The sequence below is a fragment of the Dermacentor silvarum genome, chromosome 1, assembly GCF_013339745.2.
Source record: "Dermacentor silvarum isolate Dsil-2018 chromosome 1, BIME_Dsil_1.4, whole genome shotgun sequence".
Classification (NCBI taxonomy): domain Eukaryota; kingdom Metazoa; phylum Arthropoda; class Arachnida; order Ixodida; family Ixodidae; genus Dermacentor; species Dermacentor silvarum.
Genome location: NC_051154.1, coordinates 169,959,022 through 169,971,252, shown reverse-complemented (window position 1 = coordinate 169,971,252; position 12,231 = coordinate 169,959,022). Strand labels below are relative to the sequence as shown.

The window sequence follows — 12,231 nt, the reverse complement described above, 5'->3', positions numbered from 1 at the left end:
CACTTATGACTGCTTCGTGTCATAGGCGTGGTCAACATCCTCGTTTGTGGTTGTCACAGGCGGTCATGTTTAGTACAGGGGTGCTAAGTATTTAGCCTTAACCTGAAAAAAAAATTCAGCTATAAAGCTGCAACTATGACACTATTTTACATATTACCCCAGAAAGTCAATGCACTTGCGACATCATTCCTGCCGCTTAAGTCCTTGTAGATACAATTATTTCATTTGCTGGTGTAACCACTCATGAGTACACTCTCTCACACTCATTTCAAAGGCGTGAATGTGAACGTGAGTTAGTGCTGGTGACTGAGTGGACGTGAGTGTGAACGTTAGTGAGTACCTGTGGGTGCGAATAGGCAGGAGTACAAACATGAGTGAGTGCCGGTGAGTGTGAACGTGAGTGAATGCCTTTGAGTGAACGTGAGTAAGTGCCAGTGACTCTGAGCAGACGTATGAACCTGTGAGTGCGAGTGGACTTATGAACACGAATGAGTGCCTATATAAGAGTGTTAGTACATAGACGTGAACATGAACGTGAGTGACCGTCGTCGAGTGTGAGTAGATGCAAGTGTGAACGTGAATGAGCACCTAGTTACGGTGGCTAGATGGGTAGGTGTGCCGACCGAGCTTAGTTCACCATTTCTCCGCATCATGACGCAGAAGTGGCGCTGTGGACAGTATAACGGTTCAGCTGCGCGCAATGTCGGCTGCGCAGTGTAGACAGAGTGTTTGATATATCGCTGTCTGATAAATCGCTGTCTCTGCTCTAGTTTTGAAGTACGCATTATATGATGGCCGTTTTGAGCAGTGTAGGCAAAGCCGGAATGGGGAATTTGTTATTGTCGTCTATTCGATATGCTGAAGTCAATTTTCTAGCTTGGCGATTAGTCACATTTATTGGTATAAAAGCGGCGCTCCAGCCCATTGCATTAAATACGTAGATGCATTTTTTCCATGCATAAAACAATACTGCAATGGTTTTATACAGTATATGAAAACGTGTTTACTTGATATTTAGTGAGTTCTAATGTTTCAATTTTGAGAAATCCAGCTATTGGGTGTTTTATTGTTGCCTCAGTTACAATATTTAAATTCTTACAAAAAGAATTGTGTTGGTAAGTACATATGGTTCACTGTTTGGTTGCAATAAAATAAAGCAATACGCCTTGGACTAGATTCATGAATATATTTAAAATACAAGAAAAGCTCTCATAACTTGAGTCAGCAGACGCACCAACGTAAATAGCCTAGTGCCAGCAAGGTCGCAACATTGGTCCACCACATCATCACATTATTCACAGCACACGCCTCAGCTTCAGGTGCTTCCTCTTCTCCCTGTTGCTTTCGCGCGCCATGTTCTTGCCCTTGACAAGAAAGTAAAGGCATGTAATTGAATAGAACTTCACAGCATCGTTTGTGAGCTCTTTCTTGTGCCACTCACAGTCGATCAAATTTGGAGGATTCATCTGCAGAAAGGATGCAAAGTCGGCGTTACTGTTCCTTCGTAACTCATTTAAACTGAAGCACAGCCTGAAGGCATCTTCTAGCGATGCTGCCAGTTTTTTGAGTGCTTCAGAAGGAAGCAACAGCCCTGACCTACTCATGGGCAGAGTAAGTGACGACTCGGGAGGAGGAGCTGATTCTGTTGAATTCAGTAATGTCCCTGAGCAATTTGAGCCCTTGGTTCTTTGCAGGAACTTCCTGGCTACATAGCCTGCTATATAGAATATAAGCCTAGAGTCACTTTTCCCTGTAGCAGTGCAGCAGTGCTCGATGTTACAGGTGCTGAGCACCTCATGTGCGGCTTGCAAATTTCCAAGGTCGAGGAGCTCATGGACGTACGCTTTTCGGTGTACTGCTTGATCATTAACGTCGTTGATACTGAGCAAGCTACTGAGCAGCCTGGGGCGAACATTTCCGCTGTCAGGAGACCTTGCCAAATTCGTAAATTTCAGTGCTCTTTCTCACAGATTTAGAGCCCGACTTGCAGTTCGGAGCGAAGCAGTAAGTCTCCTTGGTGGTCTCCTTAGTGGAGCAATGCCACCACTAATCTCGTCAATCATTTTTCCGACCTGGAACATTCCATATCGCTTGAGAACTTGCAAACAGTACGAGAGACCCGGAGCGCTTCACTTTTGAAACTGACACGGACAGACACCATACAACTATTCCAATGTGGGATTTATTTTTTTGGCCGCCGTCTGCCACCTGTAGCAGACGGCATGCGCTGCGGAACCATTATACTGACTGCAGCACCAATCTTGCGTCGTGACGTGGAGAAGCGGCGAACTATGCTTCAGACGTGCCGGTCGGCACACCTCCTTAACCTGGTGGTTTGAGTAGACGTGAATATAAACAAGAAAGGAAGTGTATGAAAAAGCAGAATTTTTGACAGGCTCAGTTCCAGAGTTCATACTCAGGCGTTGAAGGCAAAATGCAAAAAACAATGCACCTCCCACAAGGCAGTTTCATTCTCCGTAAGTAGAACGCAACTTGACATTTTTAATGAAAGCAACCTCGCGTCGGATTTGGAAGAGGTTTACAGACTGCGAAGTGGGTCCACAACCCAAAGCTAGGGCTTATTATCCTATCATCTTTTCGCTGTTCGCAAAGCCCTTCTCACCCAGCCCATAGGGACTGCAGAGAGGCTTGATTGGGAACAGTTGTCCAAACCTGGACTAGGGGGAGCCAAGTGGTGGCTTTCGCGCTTTCCCACATGGCTCTGAATATTTCATTGAGCAGACGTCGTACGAAGTGGGGCCTCTTCTTTGCTCTGCACGTGTATATTGTGAAATACTAGTGTACATGACGTACCATATTTTCAGGTCTATAAGTCGCACCTTTGTATAAGTCGCACCCCCCTCAAAACGGCATTTCTCCTGAAAAAAAAAAGGTATATAAAACGCACCTGTTCATTCTGTAAGCGATCTAAAAAATTACAGTGACGTTTCACTTCATGAATGCGGGTAACACGCAAGCATGTGGGTGCCATTCATATATAATTGCAATAGCAATGATATGGACACTCCAGGCGATTTCTGCCATTGTGGTCACCACGATGTTCCGTATAAAGTGCAAGGACATTAACATCATCACCGTGCGCCGCATGCTCTATATACGAGTGAAAGCGTGCGACGGTGAGCCGAATTGCGCACAAGGGAGGAAAGCGGGAAGGCAGCACCGGAGGGAGGGGGGGGGGGTCTGCACTCTTGTTGCAATTGTGTAGTTTGCACAGTGGTGCACGCCGTACCTTGAAAGCGATCAGCAGATGCGACGACTTCATGGTCGGTCGACTCGCGGTCGCCCTGCCGCCGCTTGCATTGCTGCATCGTCCTTCTCGCACGGCGCTCAGGAACGCGATCATGAGAAGAACCCGGTACCTCGATAGCATGCACAGAACCCGGAGCAATTAAGTGGCAGCGGGGGTCAACCCAGTGCGCTTCGTGGGGGCATTGCATCCAATCCGATTTTGACGGCAGTGTTCAAAAAAAGTATTCGGTGTACTTTGTACTAGTGGCACAAGACAACTAGTGCAAGTTGCCTAGTGCGATACTGACACAGCGGAGCTGATCGGTATCGTTCGTTCTCGGCTTCTCTCGTCGGAATTTTCGCGGAGCCGACGCTTTCTCTCCTGTTCCCTAGCATTCTCTCGCTGGACGTACTCGGGGTTGTCGACAACGGCTCGCCATTGTCGTTTTGCAGTGACTTCTTCGGCTAACCGTGCCGGGTCCAATCGGCGTCGATGCTGTCAGTCTCGCTTAGCAGTGCGCCGCGATTTTTTTTAAGCGGCTTCTTCCTCGGCAGTGCGAACCTTCGTTGGTCTCCCAATGTCTACGTCTGGCGCGCTGCTGCCCCGCACCAGCTTTCATACGGAATGAAGGAGTGCATGCGCAGTTGGCCGTGATGTCACATCCGACTCGCGGCGCATGCGTAGTAATGCGCAGCTGGTGGCAAAGTCGTAGGGGAATTGGGGCGAAAGCTATGCACAGTGTACGGGCGGCGAGCGCAGATGCGCCGGGATGACGTCACGGCGCATACGCAGTAGCGCGCGGCTGGCGGCAGCTCGGTGGAGCCGTGTCTGTGTCGGGCGAAGAGAGCGCGCACCTGCGCTGGGGGCTACTAGGCAAGGCGAGGTGACGTCATAGCTCGGCACAGTTTTTCACGGACAACTAACAGAGCTATGGATAGCTTAAACAGCTTTGCTGTTAAAAAAAAAAGTATATAAGTTCTGTAAGATGCACCAACGAAAAATTCAGAAAAAAAAAAACGCAACTTATACACTGGTAAATATGGTACATGCCCATGGTACATGCACATATATAGTTCACTGTTTTCACATACTTTACCAGTCCTCGCGTGACTCTGTATAGCCATCTCACGAGCAAGAGTACATGGTCTCTGCAGTGCTTGTAAATTTCGCGAGACATTTCCTTTGTATTATATGTCCACAGAGCCTAAGAAGCAGGATGAACGTGAAATTTAGTAGCTGTTATATGCAGTCGCTCTCTCAACAATTGCATATTCATTCTTTATGAATGTCAGTGCTATTAGTGTAGCCTGTACCATACACACTGTCCAGGCTGAATGCCACTGACATTACACAGCGTATAAGCATATTAAGCTAATTCCTTGCAAAACGTACCAGACCCCAAAAGTGACTATCGCCGATTCTCTTGGGAAAAAATGGGGCTAGTTGTTGATTGTATAAATGATGTTTCATCAAAGTACTTTTCACGAAAAACGTTTTTGGGGCTGTAAGCACTCTTTGAAGTTTCCACAAAAAAGCAAAAGTTGTTTGGAGGTAAATTTTTTTTTTTAATGAAGTATGAAACTAGGTACAACGACAAACCTTATTTTATAATATTCTACTGGTGTGATTCTTTCATGGGATGTCATAGGTGAACACATTTATGAATTCTCTGCAGTTAATCGGCGCAGTAAAAGAGCAAAAAAAAGTGTGCATATTTAGAATGTTTTTTGCATAAACGTTAACATTTCAGCTACAATATTTTTTTTCTATTTTACCGTTATGCTAAGAATAATGTTCGACATGAAATCATGCACTTTTCAAGAATATTCTGAATTTGGCAAAAAGTAACTTTTTGACAATGTTCAGACCTAAATTAAGCGTTGAAGCCCTCCAGATAAAAATATGTGAGACAACTCAATATATGCACCAACCATTCAGCTTGTGATGTAGAAATTTTAATTTGACTAAGTTTTGTTTGAGGCAAGAAAAAATTCACCAACGATTACGATACTCTTTAATGCGATTTGAGCGCAGCTGTATACATGTTTTCATTTCGAGATATTTTGGCTAGCACGGAAAATCTGTCTCGTGCGGCACATTGCAAATGCGGCGAATTGTGGCGCGACTGCCTCGCTAATCTGGAGATTGCGAGAGCCAGCGCATGGATGCACAATATCTCGTGTCCAATAACTATGTGCTCCCGACGACAACCTCAAAGCAGTCATGGTTTACTTTCATTGCACAAGTGTATTATCGTAAAACGTAGTTGTGAGGGCATCAACATTCAGACAGTGTAAACGGATACTTTACTGCCATTTACGGTGCATAAAAAAGCATGTGCCCATATTTTCTGTGCAAAGAATTAAAAAGCATGGGAAGAATTCAATTGTGGTCGACGAGTGTTTTGCAGTGAGGACACAGTTTAGGAGTGCCTACCGTTTATATTGGTTGTGGACTTCAAAAATGTTTTTCTCACCTCAAACGAAATTTACTCACAGAAATTTCAAGATCGTTAGCTGAAAGGTTAGTTCGTATAATAAGTTATCTTGCGTATTTTTATGTGGAGGGCCTTAATGCTTAATTTTGGTCAAAACACTGTTTAAAAGTGAGTTTTTGCCAAATTCGGAAGTAACATTTTGGAAAAGTACATGATTTCATAGTAGAACATCATGTTTAGCAGAAGCTACATAAACAGAAAAAAAAATTGTGAAAAAACATTGTGGCTGGAACAATAATGTTTATGGAAAAAATTCCTGAAAATGCACACAATTTCTTGCTTCTTTACTAAGCGAATTAAGTGCGGAAAGTTCATAAATGTATTCACCTATAACGTCACATCAAAGAACCACGCCAGTAGAATATTCTACAATATTTGTCATTGTACCTAGTTTCACACTTTATTTTAAAAATTTACCTTGAACCAACTTTTGCTCCTTTTCAGAAACTTTACAAAGTGCTTACATCACGAAAAGATTTTTTTTAAAGAAAAATACTTTGGTGAAACCTCATTCATACAATCACCAACTAGCCCAATCTTCTAAGGGAATTGGCGATGGTCACTTTTGGAGTATGGGACAGACCCAAAGTGAATGTAGAAGCCATAGCATTGCACTATAGCGTTTGAGGCCCCAAGCACGCAATGATCACACCACTCGGCAAGCCAAGGGAAGCTAACGTGCATCAAAAGATTATGCGAAAGACATGGAAACACATAAATCTGTAACCGAAACTACGTTTTAAGTGAAAAAAATAAATATTTACAGCACACTATCCTATGGCGGAGAATGGAGAGAACGCCTTGTACTCCCACTACTGCACTTTATTTGCTGAGGACTTTATACTCTTGTGGTGACCGTGCTGCTAGTTCCACGGCGTGACTGAAAATTCATCGATATTTTCAATGGCGAGACCAGCCCCGGTCGCTTGGAAGTCTAAATAGCAAGTCAGACTAGCTTGCTTGATGCTTGCATAGCAAAGCATCAACATGTTACTGAAATCTGTTTGTGTGCAGCATTTGTCCTGCATCCTGTTTTGTTTGTCAGAAAGTCTTCACTTGGGTGTCGAACAAGGCACACATGATATCCTAGAGGCGAAAGAGTAAAATGGTATTGCTCGAGTGGTTCACTTGTTGCACAATTTTGAATGAGCTGTTCTCTCTTGCTCCTGTTTCATAATTACACATTTCTTATCACAGTGGATGAAACGATGCCTGTAGGAATTATCAAGACATGGTGTGTTCTTTCACTGTGTATTTATTTCTTTAATTATCAGATACTTTCATCACAAATTTGCCTGATTGCTTGTGCTTTACCATACATTTCGACTGCATGCGCATGTGGGGTGTGTGTCCACCACTTTAAGGTAAGTTACCATAGTGAGAAAGGGTGACTAACTAGCCCAACAGTCAGTTGCTTCCCCTACCTTCCACCCTCTTAGCTCAATCCGAATGAAGGGAAGTCTGGCAAGAATGGGCAGCAAGCACGTGCATCTCGGCACACATTCATACAGACAACAGAAGAAAGAGGAGGCATGGAGTAAGAATGATAGCGCGCAGCAAGGACAGGTGACACAGAGGTCGGCACACTCATGAGTACATTCACTCGCGCTCATTTCAATGGTGTGAGTGTGAATGTGAGCGAGTGCCAGTGAGTGTGAGTAGGCGTGAGTGTGAATGTGAATGTTAGTGCTGAGTGCGAGTGGAAGTGAGTGTTAGTGCAGACGAGTATGAATGGGAGTGAGTACTTGTGCGTGTGAGTAGGCATGAGTATAAACGTGAGTTAGTACCTCTGAGTGTGAGTTGACATGAGTCCAAATGTGAGTCAGAGCTGGTGAGCGTGAGTATACATGAGTATGAACGTGAGTGAGTGTGAAGCCTGAAAGAAGTAATGGTGATAGTGAGTGAGTGTTCGCTTATGCTGTCAACCTATGTGTCTAGGACACTACTGTATCATTGTCGCTTTAGGTGTTTTTTGAGATTGGGGAAAATATGATAGTCAGAAGGAGCTAGGTCAGGTGAATAGGGTGGATGGCACATCACTTGAAAGCCTAAGGAGGTCAATTTTGCCATTGTTTCAGACATCGCCTAGCAGCAATGACATCTTTGGAAAGCTTTCCTTTATGTTTTTCTTTGATGTTTTGCCACAACTTCGTCAATAAAGTACAGTAATATTCTGCAAGAATGGTTGAACCTTGATGGGGTTAGTCCACCAGCAGAAGTCGCTTCTTATCCCAAAAAGCTGGTGCCATTTGCTTCTGTACCGACCTTTGCACACAGATTTTCTTTGGCCTGGGGGAACCACTGTGCCTCCATTCCGTAGACTGTTTCTTTGTCTCGGGATGATAACAGTAGATCCATGTCTCATCACCAATTATCAGTTTGTTCAAGAAATCTGACCCATTTTATGCAAAATGTTCCAAAACAGCCACTGATGTCTCCACACGTTTGTTCTTTTGTTCAGTTGTCAAAAGCTTTGGGATACATTTTGCTGCAAGTTTTCTCATTTCCAAGTCATCGTGGATAATGGGACTAACTGTCCCAAGTGATACACCTCTGTTATCTTTCATCTAAGGCATGTGCCCAAGGCACATACTCTTTGTCAGGGCAGGAACTGCTTTCCTTGGCAATGTTTATATGTCTAGCTCACTTTTTCCTCCAAGTGGTGAGGAGGGTAAGTTGATGCACGAGAATAATGTGAGTTAAAAAACTGGAAGTGTTCAAAAAAGGGGAGAGAGGAGGCGGTGTATGCTGCAGGTTCTTCTGTGGATTGTACCTGATGACATCTTTGTCAGTTGCGTGACCAAGCAGCAAGGTTGCCCACTTAACAAAATGACACTTTCTTAGAATTGAAAACTAGGCCAGTATTTTTTATGCGGTTTAAAACAAGATCTAGTCGCCAGTTGTGCTCGTCAAATGTCTAGCCTAAAATCCTGACGTCATCAAGGTCGCTAATGCATATTTTTCTATTTTAAATCACGAAATGGTATCCATGATTCTTTCAAATGTGTATTTGTAGAGAATCATACGAGATGTCAAAATTAGATGTTTCTAGCAATGTACACATGGCATGTTTATTTCTGTGGCGAAGAGAGAACGTCGGTGAAATATGAAAAACACCATGTGACTATGCATCCGTGCACACAGGATAGCAGTGCCATCAAATAGTCTGTGGGAAAACAAGCTGGACTGGGTGGTGACGATAACAGCATGCGTGTTCTTTTCACGACACCCAACAACTCCAGGTGATTATTGCATTCCAACAACAAGAAAACACGCTGCCCTGACCAGTGAGCCTGCAATGAATAGCTTGCTTTCCCACATAGACTGACGACAGTGCTGTACCATGTGTGTGGATGTGTTATAGTTATTCATATTTTTTATGCCTTCTCTCTAAGCCAGAAAAAATAAACCCGCAATGTGTACGTTTCTGGCAACATATTTTGACGTTTATTACATTTATCTGCAATTCCCTAATTGACATCTTGATGATTAGAACAACAATTAAAAAGTTTGCTAATTACCTTTAATTCACCATCTTGAGTTGGGAACTAAAACATTACTGGCGGCTTCTCAACGAGGCTCCGAACAACATGCACTTGCTCTTGTTCACATAGAATGATGTGCATTTTATTTAAGGCTTTATGCATGATAGCTAAAATTCTTTGTTACTGACAATGTTGTTACTGTGTGTGTGTGTGTGTGTGCGCGCGCACACACACACACAAGCATTTTTTCTATAAAATTTGGCTTTAATGTTCATCCTCTTTTCCTGTGAGCACTGCACAAATCTCATGATTTAGTATAAGCTTGGAGATTAATAGCTTACATCAGAGGTGTGGCACGGCCCAGTAGCATGCAAGCAAGTTTTGTGAGAGCTCTAAATCTTTATGCAAACCACTTAAAATGCTGGCTAATTTTATTGACCCTTTTTTAGTTTCTTCTAAGAGATCACTAGTGTCGAAACTTGAGATATACGAAGGTTACCTTTTTAAACCTGGCAAGTATAGATGCTGTAAAAAATTGTGGAATCTCACATCAAGTACTTCAGGCTTGTCATGTTATGAGAATATATGTCACTGTAATTGAAGGAATGAAGGCATCAGGCCCAATAGGTTCTGCCTCAGTTACAGTGTGCATTGTGGGGACAAGCTAGTGTACTTCATGCCCAGTGAGCAAACGGCACTCAGTGTTTTGTTTTTGTTTTTTCTGCACATGCCTTCTGTGGATTAATGCGAATGAAGGACTCTTTGTTTCAATAATTTCCCTGGCATTTTTGTTCTCTTCAGGCACTACAAAGCAAGGAATCTAAATCATGCACTGAGTCAGCAGTGGAAGTGTTGACTGGATCTTCAAAAGTATCTGGTAAATTTACTGTTTGTCTTATTTTATAGCAGAGCTTCAGTTCCTTGAAGAATATCTGTGTATTAATAACTTATTTATTTCAGCATCTGAAATTGGTACAGAGGAAGAGCAATCCAATGAAGCCTCTTCATTTGTATCATCTGGAGCCGAGGAGTTGACTCCCAAATTAGCTACTCCATCTGTTACTGATAAGTCAGACCCAAGGACATCGGCGTCATCTGCTAGTTCTGAAATTGTGGAAGAGCTAAGCAGTAAGGAAGTTTCTGTATCTGCTTCTAAAAGGGGCACTGAACAGCCTGAAGCAACATCTTCATATGCTAGTTCCAAAGCTGCTGAAGAACCATCTTCCATTTCTGACATTCAGCCAGATGCTGAAGACCCTTCGTCCATTAGTGCAAGAGCCACTAATGAACCATTGGCCCAGGATAACACTTCGGTTCCTGGCAGGACTTCTGAGCCTGATATTGACGCAGGCGATGATTCTGTGGAGAGCAGTACTGATCGAACATTTCAGGCTCAACGTGCCACTGACAAAGACAAGATTTTGTTGAGTGACGATGACGTCAGTGAACACGTCAGTGCAACAGCATCAGAAAGTCTTTTATATGAAGGAGGTGCCGGAAATAAGGTAAATTCGACTGAACAGCCTGCGAAAGAGGCTAATTTACCTGCCATGGACAAGTCTGAGTTCGAGAATGACACAACTTCTGAGGCAATACTTCCTTCTCTTGGCGACACTGAAACATCTTTGAGCCACGAAGTCAAAGACCTTGTAAAACAGAGCCCAGATGAGCAGCCTTGTGATAAAGTGGCACAAGCATTTGAAAAACATCCTTGTGAAAAATCATTAAGTCATGCTGAAAACCTGAGTGAGGTAGGTGTGCTTAAAGAGGCTTCAAGTCCTGCTAGCAGCAAGACAGTTGACGCTCCAGCGAGTCTGTCTAGCTTGGAGGATGAGTCAACAGTCACAGAGGAGGTAGCTGAGTACACAGAAGAGATTGTGCACAGTATAGTCATAGATTCAAGCCTGTCTCACGAAGAAGCAATTGAAGAAGGTAAAGTTGATAAGGTAGTCAATAGTATTCTTTGTTATCTTCTAGAGGATACCATTAAAGCCCTCGTAGACAAAAAGGACTCTTCTATACCATTTGCTGAAGAATCTGTGACAGTGAAAGCAGCTTTTTCTAATGAAATTGCCAAAAAAATGCATGGTGAATGTACGCTCATACTAGATGTACCTGCTAGTCGTGAATATTTCACTGCATCATTAAATGAAGAGGTGCTGTCGGCCACAGAGAGGAGCACAGATGACCTCTATGTTCAGGTCACCAGGAGAGAAACATTGGCTGGTGCTGCTGAAGTCAAGATCACAGAAACATCCGAGCAACTTGACTGCTCTCTGCAGGCTGATCAGCCTTGGGCTACTGATGTTATCAATGCCATTGCTGAGGAGCTGGTTTCTGATGCAATAGATTCTGTAGTAGGTGTTGCAAAAGAGAAGGGACTGCTCACGGCCATGTCTGTTGAAAGTGACAGTCACAAGTCTAATGTAAGCCAGAAGGTGAGTGCGATCCTTGCGACCATTGAAGAAACAAGGAACAGTCGCGAGTACCAGAGGCCACAAGACCTGATGGTACTCTCAACGGATCTTGACGATGAGGAGTTTTCCTGGAAGGATGCTTCAAGAACTCCAGTTTTGACATTGAGTGAGGATGCACCTGCAGAGATGGGTCCAAAGGTGAGCAGGCCTGTGCTGTAGCTGAATCACTTATTTTATCAGTTCCTTTACACTCAGATGTTTGTAATTTCTCTACAGCTATGCACTGATGAGTGAGGCATTTGTTTACAGACGTGTTTCAGTATATTTATCATAAAATCATTTTGAGGTTTTCAGCTTGCAGCATATTAATATCTTCAGACTCAGTTGCTAAACTATGCTGAGCAAGAGACTACCTGAAATAGGGAGTGTGTGAAAAAAAATTTAAAAAATTTAAATATCCTTTTCATTTCTCTTTTCTCATTTTTCTTTTCATTTCTCTTCTTCTTTTGTATTCTCACTGCCTCCATTGGCACCTGTTGAAGCTTATGTATCCTCATTTTAATTAGCTTCTGGACTTATTTT

General features: G+C 43.2%; 1 protein-coding gene across 1 annotated transcript in view; it reads left to right on the top strand.

Annotated features, from left to right (window-relative positions):
- Positions 1-12,231, top strand: part of LOC119434944 (centrosome-associated protein 350-like) — a 194,607-nt gene that overhangs the window by 166,220 nt on the left and 16,156 nt on the right. Inside the window, exons 26-27 of the mRNA XM_049673160.1 lie at positions 10,034-10,109; positions 10,193-11,847. Coding sequence (XP_049529117.1) covers positions 10,034-10,109; positions 10,193-11,847 — 1,731 coding nt within the window. The remainder of the gene's footprint in view (positions 1-10,033; positions 10,110-10,192; positions 11,848-12,231) is intronic.